A 23433-nucleotide genomic window follows, 5' to 3' on the forward strand; every position below is an offset into this window, starting at 1 on the left:
GCCTGCCGCTCTACCGCCTTCGGCCGCATAGGAAATGAGCCTCATGGACGAGTTAGAAATTGACGTAAGGATAGCCAACTGAGAGCTAACCGACTGGGCTAGCTGCTCAGGTAGGTTACCCGAGAGGGAATCTGACAACTCCTTGACCAGATCCCTCTGAAGCCTGGTAAAATGTGCCAAATAATTCAGAGACCTTAAGGTAAAGGCCGCTGAAGTCAGGGTGCGCTTCCGTGCCTATCCATACTCCTAGACTCCTTATTAGGAGGATGGACAGACGCTTGAAGCCTCTGCCACGCCCTGTTGTGTAGCAGATGCCACCACCATGGCATCTACAGCCACGCCTTTAGTAAGGAACTCCTTCTCGGGGAGCAGATAAAAATTTATTTGGACGAGAAGGGACTGGTTCCACGGTATCTGGATGTTCCCACGCCTTCGACAAACTAAATCCAGAAGCTCAAGGGCGGAGACACCCAGGAGGCGGAGGGCTGAGCCCCAAAGGCCTTGAGGAGCACTGACTCGTCAGCAGAGGGGGTTTGGATATCCAGCCGCCTCGTTGTTTGAGGATCTCTAAGATGTCTGCAAATGAGACATCATCCGAGGACGACTGGGACCCCTCTGCATCATCCATATCAGTGTCCGATGTAATAGACTCGGGGAGTCCACGTGCTTCCTCTTGCACGATCTCTTCCTTGGGGGTTCCTCTGAAGACAACTCAAGAACCCTCAGGAGGAGGGGAACCCCACTGGGGTAACCTCAGGCCTCGGGCTCCGCTGGCTACGGACAGGGGAACTGCCAAAGACCCAGTCTCCACGCCCAGGGAAGGTGCTGGTAAACCGGAGAGATGGCGAAGAGGACTTGGCCAAGGCACTCCTCATGGCCCTGAAAGCCGGACCCCCAGAATCCTGGGAGTGTCCGGACTCGAGCCGTGATAGCCGACGGAAGTCCCGCAGCAAGCACCGAGGGGAGGCTCGAACCGAAAGCATAGGTCCCAAACATCACCCCGGGTCCAGCCGAAGAAGTCCGCGTACCAAACTCGACCCGAAGGCCCGGGTTGGAGTAAGGGTCGGAGCCGACCCTGAGATCTCCACCGGCTCCAACAGCACCTGCTCCGACGGAGCCGAAGCAGTCGGAGGAGGAATGGCAATGGGTGGGCCAAGGTCATCGGCTCAAACCAGCTGGGTCGGAACCGAAACAAATTTTTGGAAGACTGGGGACTGGAACAGTCTTTGGAGCACCCTGTCTATATCAGAATCCGACATCCTCAAGACCGAGAGGAAACAGAACGGGTTCGAGAAGGCCTCTCCATCGGCCCCAAAGGGCTAGGGGACCGCCCGAGGCGACTCGATGAGTATCGGCGCCGAGGAATACTCACAGCAGATTCCATCGGTGCCGAGGTAGACTTCGGCCGAGGAGGAAGTGTCTGAGCGGGCGACCCTTGTCGGCTCCGAGCAGCGGAGCCGACGAAGGTGACCCGCCTCGATGCCCCAGCCATCGGCTCCGAAGCCAGAGGAGTCGATACTGGTGGCATCGAGGCAGACCGTTCCAACCTCGGCTCCAAGTCTTTGGAGCCAAGGAGAGGCCTGCCTAAGTTTCTTGGCAGTCGGATCCGACGGACTGGTCGGAACCGAAGCCCTTTCTTTTGGCCGGAGCAGGAGAGGATGCCAAGGCTTCTTCAAAGGAAGGTTTAACTAACCCCTTAAGAATCAATTTATTTTTCCTCTCCTGGAGGACCCTTGAGGAAAAAGCGTGACATACACTGCATGACTCCTGCAAGTGCTTTGCCCCGAGACAATATACACAGAGCGAATGATCGTCTGTGATAGACATTTTAAACCCGCATTTCGAACATTTTTTAAAGCCCGAAGGCCTAGGGGTTTGAGACATGATGTTACACAATTCTAGTCACTTTGACAGGAAAGTAAACAACTAAATTCTTACTGATGATAAAGCTAAGCTTACAGTTATAGCTTAAAGCAAACACTTCCTGTAAAAAAGGACAGGGAACTCTAAACCAACTATAGAATTACTAGAGACCCTGTAAAGAATTAAAGGTTGACAGTCCGGGAAGGCCCTGGATGGAGGGGGGCCGAAAACAAACTCAACCCAATCACACACAACAATTTTACAATCCAATCGTACACAAATGTTAGCGATAGCCGTTAAAACAGCTTTTGTGAGCAAAAACAGCAAAAAACTGACAGAAAAGTTAGTTAATACAAACTACTCAGCCCAGCCAGCTCGAGACCACGTCTTCGCAGGGAAGCGGCAAACGAGATCTGGGGGACTGGTAGTGGTGCATCCTGGGATATAGTAAGCTCAGCCAATAAGAGACTTCGCTCTTTGGCATAAGCGTGCCGAGTCGGAGCCGAGGGATCGGCTCCGAACCCATCATTCAGAATGTAGGCGAGATAGGATCACATAACATCTTACACATTTTTTTCTAAGCTGCAATTCTGTCTTGTTTTGTTTTAAGGAAAGTTTAAGACTAATGCATCTTCAAGATTTCTCCTCCACTGAAAGCAGGATATGGTCCACAGTACCTTTACAGGTTTCTTGGCTGCTTTTCTGTAGTGAGGAATAAATCTGGCTTTCTGCTAAACAGCCGTACAAGCAAGAGATTTCTTGGTGGTTGCGCACACAGCATTTTTCTAACTTCAAGATGATGATACGCAGTTTATGTACTCTCAAATACCCAAATTCTTGGAAACAAACCTTGTGTCTTGACTTCTAGAGATATTCATCTCCATTTTGAAAGATTTTTAGACTGCTTCATAAACAGTAAAGTCATTGTGGATGAGCTTCAAATCTCCATAATCTAGTTACTCAGCTCTCTTTCTAAGAGTATAACAAAAGACGTGCAGTTCCCTGTAGAGTCATTAGTGGATTTAATATAATCCATACATTACTACCCAGAAATGCAAAAGTAAGTCAATCTTTTTGATAAAAGCCAATCAGTATATTATTTGTAAAGTTAACGGAATGTAAAATGTAGCTCAATATCAGTATTTGCTCTTAATGCAACTTAGCTTTGAAATTTCAATCATGACTTCAACACTCGTGAGTTCACAAGGAAAAGTGCATTACAGAAAAAAATGCAGGTACCCTTACTTATACATGTCAATTTCTGAACACACAAACACTTACTGTTTTCCTAGTTTTACATACTCCACATTTTTACTACACTCAAGTACTACAATTTATAAAAACAGGTAACCAGGATGATGCTTTATTAATAATATTTTAATGCAGTCAGAGGTTGGTCATTCCATTCAAACTAAGCATTTGTTTGCCATTCAATAACAAAACTCAAATGTCTCAGGATTTTTTGAGTTGTACCCTTGTGGTATATAAAGTAACCCCAACTGTGCTACAATACATAAGAAAATACATAAAACTCATTTTTTAACTTTTTACCTTGATTTCTCCACTGTATGTACAGAGGCTCCCCTGGTTCTTGATGGAGATTAATGTTGTCCCACAGCAGCTGGATAAAAACTGATTTGCTAGCCTGAGAAAGTGAAGTCTGTGGAAGCTAGCAAAAAAGAGAAATCAAACTTAGTGATTCATATCTAAAGTGCATTAAAGAAGAATATTTGAAAATCGGCATATCAGTAATTAAATACCTCCATACAAACAACTCACGGGTAAAAAAAAAAAAAAGCTTCATTTTGAGTATGCACTTAGATATGAGTGAGGTTTTAAATGCAAACCTCAAAGTAACATACTATACATGCTTGCTATAGACTCCTTACAATATGAAAAAAAAAAACACAAAAAATTCCAATATATAATAGTTATGTTCTCTATATCAAACATCTCTTAACACAGCACTATACTTACATTCTCTGATGACAGTATACCTCTTAACCATTCTGAATTTCCTGGTAAATACCATCATTTAAAATACAACGGTGCAGCAAATGCCTGAGCATCCCCTTTAAATTATGATTTGTATAGCCAGTGTGCCCTCATTTTCTGATGTCAGCACTAAGATGATGTCATTGGAGTTGTGTCCGCATCTGTATGTGAGGTGGGAGATTGTACAGCTGTGCAAGTAAAGTTACCATCACAGTAGATTGTTCAAATAGATAACTGCTGCAGTAGCCTTAGCTATATGGGTTATATCCTGAGTAAGATACAACAGCCAGCTAGGATGCAAAGCTTCCAAGTACTCAGACCATTAAAAGCTTGAGCAACATAGGAGAAAATCACCAGTCTGGGCACTAAGCTCTTCAGAGCTTCCATGCCAACTGAAAGAGGGAGGACAGAGCCCTGAAACAGGAAAATGCTAGGTAAATATAAATCAATGTCCACACCATAGCAATAAACATTACATAAAAAATAAAGGGAATGGAGGGGTGGAGCAGCTATTGCAGCAGGGATCCACTCAAAAATCTACTGTCTTGGTAAATTTACTTACACAGCTGTAATATGTGTTTATAGTTCGTAGTAGCCTTAGCTAGACAGGTAGAACACTATGGGAGGAGAAAGGATGATGATCCTGTAAACCCATGGAGAATGGTCCAAGCAAGTCCTGCTCTAGACCTAGAAAAGGATTAATATTTGTAGTGCTTTGTAAAAGTATGTAAAGAGGACCAAGAAGCTGCCGATAAAATACTTCAAAATTCCACCCCTTTCCAAAAAGCCACTGAAGAAGCAAAGACCCCATTGACCCTGTCTGGAATTAACTAATGGAGGGAAATAAAAGGAAACAGAATGGGATAACCACTTGGAAATTGTCCGCTTTGGTGCTGGTTGTCTTTGTTTTTCCTTAACTTCATGAGAAATGAACAACTAGAGTATCTGAAAGTATGAGTTCTGTCACGATAGTATGGGAGTTGAATGTGGACATCCAGACTATGAATAACAACTTCACGTTTAGGTTCTGGAAACAAAATGGAGAGATAGACAGATGGATAGACAGCTTGCTGCAATGCAAACTCTGACAACAACTTCAGGAAGAAATGAAGGACTAGTTCTCAAAGAAACCCAGTCCTTGTGGAATATATGATCAGGCTGACTCACCATAACAGATTGCAACTTAAGACACTCTTCTTGCAGAAGTCAGAGCAATCAGATACACTCTTTCCCATACTAAGAATCTCAGATCAACCTAATGAGATGGTTACATAGGAGCAAGAGTTACTTTTCTCCCAAAAATTAAAATCTCAAGATGAGCTACCCATTTTCTTGGTAACTGGTATGCAAAACTCCACCGGCTTTAGTAATGAGTGCTAACCCTAACACTGCCCCTTCCCCCAACTCTACACCTACACCTTAATGTTATTAAAACCTTCCTGTAACACTGCCACTATTCAGAGAAATTTGAGGCTAGTGTTAAGGTTTTTTTTAGTTTTAATATGGGAAGAGATGGTTTTTGGTTTTGTTTGTGTTCGCTATTGTGTACGATTTATCTTATTTTGTTGGTATTTGACATTAGGGTTGTTTGGTCATACACAATAGACCCATATACATAAAAAAATCACACACATTTATTTACTTATTGTTTTCTACTACTGGGTATCATCTCCTATTTATTGTAGCCTTACACAGTAGCGGCTAGTGCCATCAGACTGCAGCCCTCCCAGCAAAAAGCAGCCCTGCCAGCAAAAAGATTCTTGAATAAAAAAAAAAAAAAAAAAAAACATGTTTCATGTAATTATAAAATATTTTGTTTGTTGACCGACTCGCATTCCCGGAACTTAACTGCACATGCTCATCGAGTTCCGCGTTTTATTTATTTTAAATTAACGAATGAATCTGACCATTTCTGTAACGCTAGACTGCTTTGAAAACAGTCCAGATAAGAGAGAAGGCATCAGTGTGATGCCCAGACGTCTATGCGTTTTTTTAACTGCACAGTAAATAGAAGGTGGTTCAGACTGCCACATACGTGACGTGGATGGCTGGATTGCTACTGATTGGTTCTCACTCTCTTCTCAAAAAAGAGAGCGAGAAACAATAAGTAGTAGTCTGTAGCACAGTACTTACTTGGATTTACTTGTGCTACTGCTACGGACTATCGTTGGTGAAAGTTAGTTGACTGAAGAAGTTCCAACTTCCTTTTATACTGTAATCTTAACTTTGTTTTTCTTTTTTGGCTTGCTTCTGCCCTTTACCTTGCTGGCTTGAATCAGGGTCACAGAGAGGAAGAAAGACGACGGATGGACAGTTACTTTTTACAAGTGAAGTAAAAGTTAAACTGAGGTAGGTGCCGGACTTGGCTTTGTGTACAGATGAGATCATTTTTTTTTACCGTACTCGAACGCAGCAGTGGAAAGGATAGATGAATATCTGATTCTGATCATGTCAGTCTGTATATTGTATTGCCGTGCATGTGGTCAGAACAGTATGTCTGCCAGTTCACTTATTTCAATTATGTAAAATTGTGTGGTCCCATTAGGTTACAAGACTGAACGTGGTTTGATCATGAGAGTTACAACAACCTGAATCTAAAAATATCTCAAACCGAAGTGCTTGCTATTATGTTTAGGAATAACACCTTACATGGCTTAGCAACACCCCTTAAATGCATTAAAACAATATGTATTTTGTTTATAAACAAGCTTTCTATTTATGCAGTAAGTAAACCACATAACTAGATTGGTACTGTCAGGAGTACCTTTGCACTGTAGTTTCTTCTGAAAAAGCAGTTCCTGTTCCTGGTTTGCTTCACAGATGTTCTCTCTGTTTGTCACACATTTAGTGTTAGAAGTTCCTACACAAAGTCCAGGGTACGTAACAGTGGATCATATTCATATTGCTTCATCAACAAAACAAGTTTGAACACAAAATAAAATATTTGACAAGTATGATCTTACTGGGAGAAGTAACTGCTCACATTTCTCCTACTTCGAGAGCCTGGGTTCTTCACTAGGGTAGATGAAAGCTGAGACAGAGAGCCAAAGAAGTATTTTTGCCCAGGGGACCAACTTACTGAGTTAATCAAGGGGGACTGATTTGAAAAAATAACTTCAAAATATGTTAATGAAAAAAAAAACAAAAAAAAACAGTGACTTCGACTTTATCCAAAAGTTAGTAAAGATATTTCAGCATTTTAACTGAAGCTCTGTACGCTAAACATTGTATAATGAAATTTAAAAAAAAAATGTATACATCGTAAAACACTGTAAATTAATAATAATTTTCTTAAAAAAAGACATAGCTAAGAATCGAACTGCGGCAGACTGGATCGTAGCTAAGCCATTGCCATTCTTTATATTTAATTGGAGCCGGTGTCCAGCGATTAATTCTGGCAGTATGTGTTGCGACCTTTACACAAATAATGCGAGTACTATAACTGCTGTTCACTGATTGCCTCACTGCTTGATAGAGTGACAGTAATTAATTGTAAGATGTCCCTCATTAACCCCCCATTTAAAAATTAGGTGGTAGTTAAGTGGACTGGAGCACCATCTTCCCTTACAGGCACTATTCTGGAAACTGTAGTTTGAAGATATGCATAAGCATTAAGTACGTCAACATGTAATATAATAACATTGTACATGGTCCACCATTGTCAGCATTCCCCACTACTGCTTCATGAAGTGGGTAATAAACGCACAGAACTCGAGCTTGTTGCAGGATAAAAAGCATTCAACTCTGAATGTAGGCATAGCATGATTTTATTTGTAAGTATATAGTTGGTTGGCAAACTAGCAACCCCTTATTCAAGGCTGCATTAGAGTTAAAAGAGGTTCTTCTGAATGCCTTTACTTTCCTTGCCTTAGTGTTGGCTTTGTTGGTCTTGTTATGTCTAGGATTTTAATACTTTGCAATTTAGAACCAGTTTGTTGCAGCTTCAAACATATATATTCCATCAGGATTTCATTATTTTCATGTTACTATTTGGATCTTAAAGCTCTTTTTTATCTCTACTTTAACTGATACCTTTAATTTCTCAAGTTTGTCTTGTTTTAGGGTAGTTTATTTGGTCTGTGATAACATAGTTGCCAACACTTAGATTATTTATTTTTTTTATAAATGAATGCTCTGTTTAGCTGAGTTAATCACACTGTAAGACTGGGAGTATTTGTTTTGTGTTTTATTATGCCATGAAATTATGAATTTTGTTAGCAAGTTAGTGTTGTGTTTTAAATTGTCTTTTGTGTACTGCAGTTATATGTAAGTTATTTTTTCTGATGTGAGAGTGGCGGCTACTGCAATGGGAAATGTCCTTTTCTTACACTGCACAGTTATCTTAGAGTTGATTGTATATTTAGGGTAGTGGGATGTACATAACTCTGCAAGGAGGGTTTTGTCCCCCACAATAAATAATGTTTTAGTGTTTCCCTATTCTATATAGCCCATTTTTCATTCTGTCAAAATTCCTGCTTCATTTAAGTTTATTTTTAGTTAAGTTTAAATACATTTTAAACGTCTGATAAATTGTCTTCAGTAATATGACCTTCTCTAAGATATTTCAGGTTGTGGAAAGGTCAAACATTCAAAAGAAGCAAAAGAAAAACAAAAAAAAGACAGCTACTCAGACATACAGAGAAGGGAAGTGGGATTGTTTGCGAGGCAAGCAAATGGAGAAGTGGTGACTGTTGAAGAGCAAAGTATAGAAATGCTTACTGAGTAATCTGAATTAGACTTTGTTACATTAGTCGCAGCATGCAACAGACAGGTATTTTGACAACCTGCTGCATGGTAAAGAGCACTCAAGGATGCAAACAGATATGTGAGAAAAAAATGATGCCCATCCGGGTAATCATTTGAAATGTCAGGACCTGCTTTGGTGTTCATTATATTTAATGTATGCTTGCTAGTGTGTTTTTGCATTATATAGCATTAGACTCGGTAATGTTAATTAAGTTATCTTCCTGGGTTTCTTTTTTATATTTTCCCTCTATTACTGTTCTGCTTTGAAAATAATTAATTTAAAGAATTTATGTCTTTGCAGTGAGCTGCTTAGGCCAGCCCTGAACTTGGCAGTCATGTCAACACATTTTCTAGACTTGTCAAGTACAGTAATGTTATACCCATACAAATGAAACTGATCTCATTTGCTTACTATTCCCATGGCCTAACTGACCTTTTTTATTGTAGTAGAGCCAAATGTTTGGATAAGACTCCACAATCTGTCAGCGCCCAACACAGTGCAAGGACCCAGAATCCCCTGCCTCCCTCTCATGCCAGTCCCTAACTTGCCCAGCTGCAAGCTCAGCTCACACTACAGAGTCTAAAACTGGCTCAGACAGCAGTCACTAGCAATCCTGCAACTACAACTGTTTTAAATCAGGTCCTTTCCAAAGTGGCCATGTCTCAGCAGCTTTTTAACCCTCTGAGGGCTGCTTCAGTGATAGCTGCCCATCCAAACAGTCTGGTGGACCTTCGTTTGGACCAGGGATGCCAAATGCAGGATTTCAAGTGAGTGGATTACCTTTTCCAACACAGAAGCTTTCTGGCAAATTAGGGGAAAATCATTAAAGACTGAAGTTAGAAAATAGTGACAGACATTTGAGTTTCAGATTTCATACCCTTCAGAAAATTCATACTAGTGCAAGACCTACTATTCTATTATCTTTTTAAGTTTATAAGAACAATATTTAAAATTGTCCTTATTTTTGGGCCTTTGTCCCACTTCTGTTTATGGTTTTGTACAGATTTCTTGCTCTGAGGCTGAGAGGTATGTCAAATGTGTCAGGGCCATCACCATTAGCCAGAGACATTTCAAATTGTGACATAGTTGTTGCATCCCACTCCCCCAAGTAGTGACTCTGGATGTGTCCAAGCAAGGCAAGAAGCAGTTATGCAGTGTAAGTCTGCAGAGTATCCCCCCCATCCAAGGTAGGCACAACTACTACAGTGGCTTTTCATCTGTTCTTGATTTTGCAGAATGTTCTGCTTTTCTGTCATATTTTTATACTGTTGATTTATGCTTCTTCTTATTCAGAAAATGCATGCTGTTGCAGTGCCTACTGCTCTGTGTTTAATTAGCAATGCTTTAATGACCATCGGGTAAGCTTGGCTGAGAGTGTAAGATGCAAGTAAGCTTTAATAAGGATACTGTTACAGAATTACCAACATTGAAAGCCTTTTTGTTGTTGCCATGCAGAGAATATTTACATAACTAGATAGCGTATAAGCCTTGGATATTGAAATGCATATGACAGTATTTGTAATAAAGGACAGGATTACAGTATTTTCAGAAGTTCATTACATTTGTTGGGGATTTTCAGTCATCTTTGCAGGCTTTACCCATAAACTAAACACAATGCCAATCTATCATGTGTGGTCCATAACCTGTGCAGTAATCCTTTAAGCAATTTATCTTGAGCTTGTTTCTTGTTTGCTGTTCATTTTTTACTTTGATCATGTTTTTCCCCATGAAACAAGTAGATAGTTGTTGTCAGGCAGCAGGTCTTTTTTGGATAAGAAACATTTTTACAAGTGGGGGTATCACAGAGATTGATACTTTTAGCATGTTACTTGGTACTTTTATAAAGCTGAATACAAATTATAATTAGAACTGCAGTGCAAGGAGAAGTGGTTTAAGATAAGTGCTGCTTGTTTTTTTATACTTTATTTTGACTGGCATTCCAGTAATGCATTTAAAAAGTAATTTATTTTTTCATGCCTCACAACCTTTTTGTTTCCATCTAGATATTAAGTAAGCAGTCATGTAGTCAATGCATTGAAATACTTTTTTCTTCTCCACTTCATTTTGTCTTGATTGGACTCTCATAACGATGGTTTAGTACCCAGGGCAGTGTATTTAATTAAAGTCCCAGTTTTTGTGGTTTGGGGCATGGCTCCACCCCTTTCTCGTTGGTCACACCCCCTCCCATTAGCCCCATCCATTCAGCTGTCTCCTGCAGCTCCCCTTTGATTTGAAGTCACCAGCCACCACTGACCTTACATCAACTTTTTCTGCTCATATAACCAGTTATGAAACATTTTTCCCTCAAATAATCCCTTTAAAGGCACAAAAACAACTTAAATTCTACCCCTCCCCAACTACACCTCCCCCAACAAGACAACCCTCTAGACCACCACCACATTGCTAAAATTATCCAAATAATCCCAAACAGCAAAAGCATAAAACTAGAAGAGACTAAACAAGAACTTCTACTGGCTATCAGAATAAAAAGCTCCTTCCCACACTTCAATAAAGTCTTGTTAAGTGGTGACTAACACATGCCCCAACCCATCTCCAAATCATATCACCACCTCCCATTTCCAAATCAGCACTTACTCCACAATAGCCATTCTATACACCTCCCACAAAAAAAAAAAAAAAAAAAAAAAAAGTAATCTCCAGCCTCTCCCTCTGGGCTAAAAATATACATTAATCGGTAAATAGAAGTTATGTTCTTACCATAACGTTCCATGTTAGTTGTCTTCTTCTCGCCTTCTTCTTGCTGGATGGGTTCGGAGCCGACCTCGGCTCGACTGCCACTCTAAAAGCTCGAGAGTTGGTTCCACCGGCTCGAGGCTCCCCTTATATCCCACAATGCTAGGCGAGAGTTACCTCAGATCTCGTTTGTAAGCTAACCCCAGCTTATAACAGTAACAGTATAACTGTAAAAACAGAATCCACCTCTAACAACAGGAAAAAGAAGGGTGACCTACATCCTGAACCAAGAAATATGCATAATAGCATATGACTAAGAAAGAGGTGGTAGAAAGAGAGGTCACGATCACAACTCCTCTAGGTCTGTCCAGGCCAGGGGAAGGAGGGTGGGGCGAAGAAGAAGGCGAGAAGAAGACAACTAACATGGAACGTTATGGTAAGAACATAACTTCTATATGTTAAGTTGTCTATCTCGCCTTCATTCTTGCTGGATGGGACCGTCCCTAGCACCTTGTCCCGGGTGGCCTAACGGAACAGACTCCTGAGAACAGTGGAACCAAAATTAGCTCTATGCCTAGAAGCTAAATCCAACTTATAATGAGAAATAAAAGTGTGAGGAGTAGCCCAAGTAGCCGCTGCACAAATGGTGTCAATAGGCAGTCTGTCTTGGAAGGCTAAAGAAGTAGCCAAAGCTCTGGTGGAATGGGCTTTAGGTTTATTAGGCAATTTTGTTGTCTAATTTCATATACCAGGGAAATCAAAGATGTTAGCCATCTGGATAATGATACCTTTGAAACTGAAAGTCCCTTTCTGCTTTCCGCATAGGAGACAAACAGCTGATCAGATTTTCTGAATTGTTTCGTCCTATCCAAGTAGTACCTTAATTGACGATGAACATCCAGGCAGTGTAATTTTTGTTCAGACCTATTTGAATACTCTGGGAAAAAGACAGGAGGTCAATGCTTTGGTTTAGATTTGATGTTGAAACCACCTTAGGCAAAAAGGACGGGTTAGTTCGTAAGGAAACTCTGTCCTTATGGAACAAAAGATAAGGAGAGCGACAACTGAGTGCTTGAAGTTCTGAAATTCTTCTAGCTGATGTGATAGCCACCAGAAAGAGTTTTCCATGATAATAATTTCAAGGAACATGAAGCTGCAGGTTCGAAAGGGGAAAGAATCAAAGAAGCAAGAACTAAATTTAGGTCCCAAGGAGAAGGAGGATTTCTTATAGGAGGTCTGAGAAGAAAAACTCCTTTCAAAAAGGCTTTGCAAAGTTTGTGGGACATTAGGGCAGATTCAGAAATACCCACATGAAAATTAGAAATAGCTGCCAATTGAACCTTAAGAGTAGATGGAGATGAACCTGCATGGAAGAGTTCAGCTAGAAAATCAAGGACTAGTTGGATGGAAGCGGTGAAAGGATCTATGTCCTTTCCTTGTGCCCAATATGAGAAGCGTTTCCACTTACTCAAATAAATCTTTCGAGTGGAAGATTTATGGGAAGCTATCAATATATCTCTAACAGAGTGAGATAATTGAGGAAGCCTGGCTACGGTTGGAACTGGAGGAACCAAGCAGTGAGGTTCAGAGAGGGGAGGGAGCGATGAAACTGACCCGATTGGTGGATCAAAAGGTCTGGAACTAGGTCCAGATTCCACGGTCGCTCCAAAAGAAATCGATGTAGAAAGGGGAACCACACTTGTCGAGGCCAGTAAGGAGCAATGAGGATCAATGAGGCCTTCTGAGCGATAGCTTTCTGTATTACTTGAGAGATCAGTGGGAAAGGAGGAAATGCATACAGAAGTCCCCGGGGCCAAACTTGGACTAGAGCGTCCCTGCTGGGTTGGCCTGGTAAAGGGAATAGAGTGAAATATTCTCTGCACTTGCTGTTTTGGGGAGTAGCAAAAAGATCGCAGCAAGGCTGACCCCACTTGAGAAAGATTTCTCTCACTACAGAGTCTTTCAGAGACCACTCGTGAGGCATGAGTATAGTTCTGCTCAACTTGTCCGCAATGTGATTGGACTTCCCGGGGATGTGCGTTGCTATCAGAAAACGCTGCGAAGAAATCGCCCATTGCCACAGTCTGAGTGCTTCTCGACACAGGGGGTATGATCTGGTTCCGCCTTGTTTGTTGATGTACCACACTACAGACATATTGTCTGTCTGGATTGCAATCGTTCCCAAGGGAAGAGAGTCTTGAAGGGCTTGCAACGCTAAAAGCACTGCTCTCATCTCCAGAACATTTATGTGCAAGTGGCATTCGTTTGGTTGCCATGTGCCCTGGACTGTCGTGCCCTGATAATGGGCCCCGCACCCGATCAGGGAGGCATCCGTTGTCAGAGTAGCAACCGGAGGAGGTGGAACAAATGGTCTTCCCGAAAGGAGCTGGGGGGAAGACATCCACCACATGAGATGCCTTTTGCACGCCTGCGTGATCATAATGGTGTGAGACATTGGAAGTTCCTGGTATGACCATTGAGTAAAAGCATCCACTGAAGGATCCGCATGTGGTATCTGGCCAATGGAAGAAGAGGTATGGCGCTGCCATGATTCCCAACACCTATAGAACTAACCTGGCTTTGACTCTGTTGTTGTTGAGAAGAAGTGACACCAATTTGTGAATGTCTGATATTCTTTGGTTCGTTAGCCTTGCAGACATGTTTATAGTATCTAAATTTGCCTATGTAGGTAATAGTACGACAAGGCGACAAAACAGACTTTTCGCAATTTATTGAAATACCCAGTTTTTGACAAGCGAAAAGTATAATCTCTGGCCATCAGAAGGAGATGCTTGGTGGGAGCTGTGAGAAGCCAGTCGTCCAAATATGGAAACACCTGGAATCCTTGTCGTCTCAGGTGAGAAGCTACCACTGCCATGCATTTGGTAAACACCGGGGCAGTGGTGAGACCAAAGGGCAGGGCCCTGAACTGAAAATGACTGGTTCCCAGCCTGAAGCGGAGGAATCTTCTGGAGCGTCTGTTCATTTTTATGTGATAGTACGCATCCCGAAGGTCTATAGAGCACATCCAGTTTCCTTTGCCCAAAAGGGGAAGAATGGATTGCAGCGTGACCATCCGAAATCTTGTTTTCTTGACTGATTTGTTCAAGACACTGAGATCCAAAATCGGTCTCCAGTCCCCTGTTTTCTTTGGAACTAAAAAGAACCTTGAGTAGATTCCGGATCCTTGTTGGTCTGCTGGCACTGACTGAATTGCTCTTTTTGAAGCAGTTTTGAAATTTCCAAAGCTGCTATATCCCTTTGAGCGGGTGGAACATCTGGAAGGGATTTTTTTGACTGATTTGGAAAGCGAAGAAAGGGGATAGAATAGCCTTCGGAAATGATGGACTGTACCCATTTGTCTTGAGTCAGGGATAGCCAGGCTTCTGGGTACAGTGACAATCTTCCCCCGACTGCCTCCGAAGATGGGCAGTTGGGCAACACCTCAGGGATGCTGAAAGGGCTTGTCAGGGAAGGCTTCCCGATTGCCCTGGTTCTGCGGACCCCCCCTGCCCCTAGGGCGGCGTCTACCATTGTTATTCCCACCTCTGCCTCTGGTGGGAAAAGCGACTCTGTCAAGGTCAGGCGAAGTCCCTTGAGATTGTTTACGGAACCACATCTTCCCACCCTTCTGGCCTTTGGGGTAAGGCCTAGAAGGAGTCGAAAAACGGACTCAGACGGCAGAAAGGGTCTTGCCATCAGTCTCGCACCTAGTCAGGGTTTCTTTCACTTGAGGACCAAAGAGAGATGATCCATCAAAAGGGGAGTTCGTGAAAGACGTCTTGAAAGGGTCCGCAAAATTGCATAGCCGCATCCAGGCGTGCCTACGTAAGGCTACACCTGTCCCTGCGGCTCTGCTCGCTCCATCGGCCGCATACGAGAGGAGGCGCATGGAGGAGTTAGATATGGAATTAAGGGTAGCCAGCTGCGTGTGCATTTTTCTTGAAACCCGCAGCTGTAGGATCCTTTAACATTTCACTCGCTTCCTTGATCAAGTCCCTTTGAAGACGAGTGAAATGGCACAGGTAATTCAGCGAACGCATGGTAAATGTCGCTGAGGAGAACATCCGCTTCCCGTACCTATCCATGGACCTAGATTCCTTGTTAGGTGGATGGACAGACACTGAAGGATCAGCCAGTTCCTTCTTTGTGGCAGCAGCTACCACCATAGCATCCACAGAAACTCCTTTTGATAAAAATTGCTTGTCTGATGGAGCTGTGATGAATTTAGAGGGTCTCCTGGGAGTGGGGTCCACTGAATCAGGAGCCGTCCATGCCTTCTTAGCAACCACCTGCATGAGGGGGTCGAAGGGGGGGGGGGGACACCCAGGAGGTGGAAGGACGAGAGCCAAACGCCTCAAGATACACAGATTCGTCCTCCGAAGGGTTGAGGGCTGGCCAATTTCCCCTCTGTTTCAGGATCTCCAGAATGTCTGCAAATGAGACATCTTCAGAAGGGGAACGGGGGGAACCCTCAGAATCATCCAGATCTGTGTCTGACGTGATAGACTCAGGTGAGTCAATGTGTTTCCTCTTGCACTTCCTCTTCCGAGGGGGCTCTTCTGCCAAATCAGGAGAGGCCTCGGAAGAGGATGAAATCCCCACAGGGGGCTCCTGAGGAGCTGGCTCTCTGCGGTCCGGGATGAGGGAGTGAGTCGACTTACCCTGAGGCAGCATAGAGGGAGGGGCGGACGGAGCCGACTGTGGAGTAGAGCCAGGCTCTAACACACTCCGCATGACCTCGAATGCACCCCTGTCAGGCAGAGCCAGAGGTCCCCGCTCCGAGGAGCTAAGAACCCCCCTCGGCACCGACAGTGATGGCTCCGAGGTCGATGTCGGAGCCGAACTCACCAGCGCCGAAGCTCCGAGAGGGAGAGGGGGGTCGGACAAGGGTCCGATGCCACTCACCCCCTCGGAGCCGACGAGGGAAGTCCGGCGCCGAGATTCCTCCAAAGAAGAAAACGGAGCCGACGGCGGAGCCGAAGACAATTGTCTCGGCTCCGAAGTAATCACAGTCTCGGTTCCGACGCGATCCGGCTCTGAACTCAAAAGAGTCGAAGGAGGAAAGAGTTGATGGACCGGGGCAGGCACCGACTGATGAGTCGGGCTCTGAAGCATCTGGGCTAGTGCCTCGGACTTAAGTAGTCGACTCACTACCCTCTGAAGGTCATGATCGGACAGCCTCGATGACCTAGAGGAATGAGACCTTTGGCTCCGTTCAGACAGCAGGGGAGATCCTGGAGCCGAATGAACGGAGCCAATAGAAGGTGACCTAGGCCTCTTTCTAGTTGTCGGCTCCGAAGGTCTGGTCGGAGCCGACACGGGTACCTCAATAACCTCGGCTCCGGCTGGAGCCGAGGGAGCCACAGAAACTGTGGACTGAGACTTATCGGCTCCAGCCGGAGCCGATAAAGGCAAAGGTTGAACAACCTGAGGTCTCGGCTCAGAAGCCGGAGCCGAAGACCTCGATGCCTTAGAGGGCTTCCCTGTTGAAACTGACAGGGAATCCTCTGGCTTCAATAAGCCTCTCAGAATTAGCTTGTTTTTTCTTTCCTGCAGGACCCTGGGGCTGAAGCCATGGCACACAGCACAGGAGTCCTGCAGGTGCAAAGGCCCCAGACAATAGACACAAGAAGTGTGAGCGTCTGTCAGAGACATTTTCTGACAGCACGCATCACACTTCTTGAATCGAGACCTTTGCTTCTTTAGACATATCCCTGACTGACAGGTGTACACAAACACACACCCAAACACACAAGTTATACCCTGTCAGGAAAAAATAATAATAATTTTAGTAGTAATACTAGAATTAAGTACACTAAAATTAAAGTAAACTACAAGAAACACAAACACTCCACTAGGGATAGGGAAGGCCTAAGGGCCCAAAGGAAGAACCAAAGGTTCTTTAATAAAGAAACGGAAAAATTTTAGGGTCGGGGATAAAGATTTTTAATCTACACTAACTAAGAAGAAATTTAACTTAAAAGGGGTTTAAAAGAGTAACTTTTACAAGTAAAAAGTAACACTCACCAGGAACCGGTAGAAGCAACCAACCTCGAAGCTGTAGCGGCAAACGAGATCTGAGGTAACTCTCGCCTAGCATTGTGGGATATAAGGGGAGCCTCGAGCCGGTGGAACCAACTCTCGAGCTTTTAGAGTGGCCGAGTCGGAGCCGAGGTCGGCTCCGAACCCATCCAGCAAGAATGAAGGCGAGATAGACAACTTAACATCTAGTCATACGAGCACTCCAAGCACGGATAAAAATCTACCACCTCCACATTCTAGTAACACAGAAACCCTGTTAAAATCAGAAGAAAACGCTAAATAGTCCCACTTGGGTACAGTATCATCAGAAAAGACTGCACTGGTACACTATCAGGTACTGTGGCTATTACTACAAAATCACAGTTATGCCACAACAATTAACAGACATCAACTGTGAAGAAATACTCGTATCAAAACTTCAACTGCACACCAAAAATCCACATTTACTGTAGCTTCCTAGAACCCTATTCTCAAACAATTTCAAATCTACTGAAAATATACAAAGCTGGCTATATTCTGCTATCATGAAAGAGAGAATTCTACTAGAAACCCTAAACCTAAGCAGTCCATAAATAATGGCAACCCCCCCTTCCCCCCTTCCACAATATCACTATTCCACTTCACCCAACTAGTCATAAAATAGACTAGAACAGACAAAAAAAAAAAACAAAAAAGCATCCATTCTTGATTGCATACTAACAACTGACCCAGAAAAAATCTAAGCAATAGGTATTCCATCAGACATTTTTAGCAATCAACACCAGTTATTCAGCATTTGAGATTACCACAGACTCCTGAAAAACATAACACCCAAGTTCAGGGAAGAACCTAGCTAACTTTAATAAAAACATCTTCAATGACACCCTCAAGCAATGTAACTTTATCCCTAGGATCATAGGAAGTTACTAGGCTATTGGCCCTGAGGCCCTTACAAGCCTAGCCAAGAATTTAGCCCATATTCCGACAAGTCAGCACCTGATACCCCTGTCCAACAGGGACACAGGTGGAATCTCAGGGGTGTATTTTCTGTTCCCCATTGTATTATCCAGGTTGTGCTTAAAAAGGGATAATGAGGTACTCTGCTTGATGTGAAGCGGGAGTCTATTCCACAGAAAAGGGAGTCTCTGGGACACAAATCTGTTCTGCCAAAAAGATGTCACAGACCAGGTTGAGGTCACGCGTGTGGGTTACTCGAGTGGAGCTTGATTTGAGGACATGAAGCAGTCTCATTAAGGTGGGCTCCCAGATTGCTTTGTATGCCAGATAGAGGTCACCTCTGAGGAGTCTGTAGGAGACTGAGAACAGGGGCAGGGCCTTTAGCCTATCTGTATAGGGTAGATGTTCGAGACCCTGGATTCTCCTAGTGAGGAATCTCTGTGGTCTCCCCAGCTGCTGCATATGCTTTGTGAGGTATATGCCGAAAGAGGCACTGTACTCAATAATGGGTCTTATAAGGAAAGAATACAGGGATGTTATGACCACCTTGTCCCTGGATGAGATAACTTTACTAATTAAGGTGGGCTGTGTAGAAAGTTTTCCGTACAACGAAGGCAATATGGTGGCCAAAAGTCAGCTTGCTCTCAACCTGGGTGCCCAAGTCTCTCAAGACTGATTGCGTGCTTAGGACCTTGTTATTAATGTGATAATTTGTGGGGATGTCACACACTCCAAAAGGGATGATGCATTTTTTTGGCATTCAGTTTGAAGCCATGTTTCTGGCTCCAGTCATTTGTTTGAGTGAGACCCTCTTGGACGATGTCCACAACACTAGGGGAACTGATGACCGTGCCCAGCTTACAGCCATCTGCAAACTTGGCCAACCATAGACCACTGGTTTTAGCCTGCACCTCAGAAAAGTATATCCCAAACAAGAAAGGCCCCAAGATCGATTCCTGGGGTACACTGCTTATTATGGGTTGAATGCTGGAGGTGGCTTCCCCAATTTTGACTACGTAAGTTCCATTAGTGAGCCAGTTTGCTACCTATCTAGTAACATATGGATTGATGCCTAGTCGAGAGACCTTATCTATTATACCCAAGTGGGGAAAGTACAGTTGTGTACACTTACCATAAATGTAGATGTTCGAGTGTATTCATTGTTACAGTCATTACACATTTGGGTTATCTGCCTGCAGGTAACCCTCAGCTGGCCTGAATATCAAAGTCTTGGATCCCTGCGTCAGATGCTGTCTCTTCTTCCATGATGTCATGTTGTCAGGGGTATAAAGCATGCAGCCAACGCCATTACATCAGTTTTTCTTGCCCCAGATGTCAGGTGCCCCCATAATGGGAAGCAATTATATATTAGGTTGCACCTCCAACAAAAAGCAAATAAACCAGAAAGCTGAAATACACTAAACGAGAAGAAAGGTATAGCCAAGAGAAGTCAGGGGGCTAGAGGGAGGGCAACCAGGACTGCAACAGTGAATACACTCCAACATCTACATTTATGGTAAGTGTACGCAACTGTACTATGTTCTTCATGTTTCACTGTTGCAGTCATTACATTTGGGTAGATTCCCAAAGCTAAGGAAGGGAGGAGAAAGTTAGAGAGCATTAGGACCAGCTATTAAGCCCTGCAAGACTGCAGTGGCAAAACCAGCTCTGGATTTAGAAAAAAATAGGCAAGTGGTAATGCTTGGTGAAGGTATGTACAGAGCTCCTGGTAGCAGTTTCTAGGATGTCCCTGATAGGGACACCTCTGAAAAAGGCTGTAGAGGTAGATGCAGCCCTGGTGGAATGTGATCTTATCCTCTGTGGGGAAGGTTTTCCATGGTGCTTATAGCAGAAATGAATGCAATGAGCTATCCACTTAGAAATGGTTTGCTTTGAAATAACATTCCCCTCTGCCCCTGCAGCAAAGGCAACTAGCAGCTGTTCAGTTTTCTGAGAAGCTTAGTCCTGTCCAAATAAAATCTAAGTTGCCTGTGCGCGTCTAAAGAGTGCAGTATTTGTTCTCCTTTGTTCTGTGGATTAGGAAAAAAAGGTAGGCAAATTAATGGACTGATTAAGGGCCACGCTGGATACCACCTTGGGCATAAAGGAAGGATTGGTCCTGAGAGACACTCTGTCTGCATGGAAGATGATGAAGGGCTCCACTGCCATGAGGGCCTGTAATTCAGACACTCTTCTTGCTGAAGTGATGGCTAGAAGGAAGGCTGTTTTCCAAGACAGGAATTTCAACTCTGCAGTTGCAGCTGACTCAAAAGAAGGTAGAGTGAGCTTTTTCACTAAGGTCCCAGGCTGGAGTAGGGGCTCTCCTGGGTGGTCTTAAATTTTTGGCCCCTCTGAGGAATTGTTTCAGCAGGGGGTGAGAGAAGAGAGGTGGCTCCGTATTATAATGTGCTGAAATGGCTGAGGCATGAATCTTAATTGATGAGAAGGAAAGGCCCTTGTGGAGCATCTCTGTTAAGTATTGAAGAATATGCGGTAAAGCTGGGCACTGTTGTGCCCATCCCCTGAGTCTGGCTCCAGGAACAGTATCTTTTCCACTTTTCAGCATAGGATTTTCTAGTACTTGGCCTCCTTGCCTCCAGAATGACATCTAGCACCTGCTTACTGAGGGATGCTATTGGAGAGCTCAAGGAATTAGCCAGGCTGCAAGGTTCAGGGTTTGAAGCTGGGGGTGCAGAATCTGGCCCTCCTGCTGGGACAGCAGGGAAGGGGTCTGAGGCAAGTGCCATGGTTCCAGCAGTGACATACTGCGCAAGAGGGGGTACCAGTGCTGGTGTGGCCAGTCTGGTGCAATTAGTATTGTCCTTGGTTTGTCCTGTTTGATCTTTAGCAGAACTTTGGAGAGGAGAGGCAGAGGGGGAAAGGCATAAACTGAGAGGCTTTCCTAGGTGAAGGACAGGGCATCCACTTTCCAAGCTTGACTGTGGGAAGTCCTTGTGCAGAATTTGTCCAATTGGTAGTTCTGAGGGGAGGCAAACAGGTTTATCTCTGGGTTCCCCCATTTGTTTCTCAAAATGTTGAATATCTTTGGTTCCAGTTTCCACTCGTGTGGGTCCATGAGATTTCTGCTTAGGTCGTCTGCCAGTGAATTTAGCTTGCATGGCAGGAATTGAGCTTGTAGGTGCACTTGGTAGCTCAAGGCTGTGTTCCACAGAGCCATGGCTAGTCTGCAGAGAGGATACGAGTGGGTTCCCCCCTGCTTGTTTATGTACCACATAACAGTGGTGTTGTCTGTCTTTACTAATAATTGTCCTGGAAGAATGTGTTCCTTGAAGCCTGTCAGGGAATTCTGTACAGCTAACATTTCTTTTTGAATGATATGCAGGTGCATCTGACTCGGGTTCCATTTGCCCTGAATGCACTTCGCTGCCAAGTGAGCCACCCATGCATAGTCTGATGCGTCTATTGTTAGGGTTTGGGTGGAAGGGGGTAAAGTGAATGGGAGTCCCTTGTGTGGTAGCAGGCCTCTACCCACCAAAGGAACTATGTTTTTATACAAGGAATGATAGGAATCAATGATTCCAGGTCCTGGGAATATTGACACCATAGGCTTTTCAGATACCATTGTAGTTTCCTCATATACAGTCTTTTATACATAATTAGTAGAATGCAAGAGGCCATGAACCCCAGGGCTTGCAGGATTTTCCTTGAAGAAAGCTGGGTCTTTGTGGCCAGTAGTTTGAAGTAGGCTGTCAAATAAACTTGTTTCTCTGGCATGAGGTAAGCAATCTGGGAAGTTGTGTTCAAGCTTGCTCCCAGGAATACAATTTGTTGGCAGGGTACTAGATGAGATTTATTTTGTTTATGGTGTACACCAGTGAGGTTAGAAGTTTCTTTACAAATGCCAGATGATTATTAGCATGTCCTGGCTTTATGCCTGAATTAGACAATCGTCCAGGTATGGGTATATCTGAATATTTCTTTGCCTGCAAAATCCAATGACTGGAGCTAGGCCAATTTGTGAATACCCTGGGCGCAGTAAATAAGCCAAAGGGAAGTGCAGAGAACTGATTGTGCATGTAGCCTGCTCTGAAGCGTAGGTATTTCCTGCAAGATTCCCTTATTGGAATGTGCAGGTAAGCTTCCTTTAAGTCTAATGTTGCCAACCAGGCATCTTTGCCTAGCATAGGAAGCAGCTGGGGAAGTGTTAGCATTTTGAATTTTGGGATTACCAAAAAGGTGTTTAGAATAGAGGGGTCCCAGGATAGGATGCCAGGAGCTGTCTTTCTGGGTACCAGGAAAAGTCTTGAGCAAAAACCTTGTCCCCTTTCTTCTGCTGGGACAGGCTGAATAGCCCTGATACTTAGAAGAGAGAGAGAACCTGCTGTTGAGCCACTGCCCAATGATTTGGGGGTAGGTCTGGCCAACCGTTTGGGGTTGGTAAGGTGTGGAAGTGTAATCTGTATCCTTGGGAAATTATATTTAAAACCCAATTGTCCTGGGTAATGAGTTCCCAGTTTTTTGCATGCAGGGCGATCTTCCCCCTAAGGGAGCAGGCAGTTGAGCAGGGCTTGGAAGATTTAAGGTTAAGTAATTGTGACAGTTTTCCATAGGGGGGTGTCTTACTACTTCCAGTTTTGGGAAGTGGGAGCCCCCCACTGCTTAGGCCTGTGAGTACCTTGAGACTGTAGCCTAGGTGGTCTGCTGTTTCTGGGTTTGGACTGAGAAGGCCTGGAAGAGACAGGAAAGGACCAATTCTTAGAAGGCCAATGCCTAGTAAATATGGGTGGCTGTACTTGCAGGAAATCTTTAACAGTTTGCATAAATTTAGCTTTTTCCTCCATCTTTTTAAGGACGACTTCTGCTTTGTTGCCCGACAGACTGTCTTGGTTTAAGGTAGCATCCAGTAATTTAGCTTTAACCTGGTCTGGAAAATTTTGCTCCTTAAGCCAAACATGCCTACTAAGAACAGACTCAGTGACAACAGCCCTGCAAGATGCTTCTAAAGAGTCAAAACCACATTGCAAAGTATGTTTACCAACTTGTTCAGCAGAATGAATTAAATCCTGTAATTTTATTTCCAGCACAGTCAGGAATCAACATAATTTTCTGTTTAAGTAGTCCCATAATATGCTGCTGATACTTTAACATATGAAACTGGAAGTTTAAGGACCTAATGGCCAAAGTAGCACAAG

The 23433-nt window shown here is 43.7% G+C and overlaps 1 protein-coding gene across 1 annotated transcript in view; it reads right to left on the bottom strand.

Moving 5' to 3' along the window:
- Nucleotides 1-23433, bottom strand: part of DENND4C (DENN domain containing 4C) — a 2492302-nt gene that overhangs the window by 315231 nt on the left and 2153638 nt on the right. The window contains exon 27 of the mRNA XM_044061083.1: nucleotides 3415-3532. Within this exon, the coding sequence (XP_043917018.1) occupies nucleotides 3415-3532 (118 nt within the window). The remainder of the gene's footprint in view (nucleotides 1-3414; nucleotides 3533-23433) is intronic.

This window comes from Protopterus annectens, chromosome 2.part0 (genome assembly GCF_019279795.1).
Source record: "Protopterus annectens isolate FY-2018-M chromosome 2.part0, PAN1.0, whole genome shotgun sequence".
Lineage (NCBI taxonomy): Eukaryota > Metazoa > Chordata > Ceratodontiformes > Protopteridae > Protopterus > Protopterus annectens.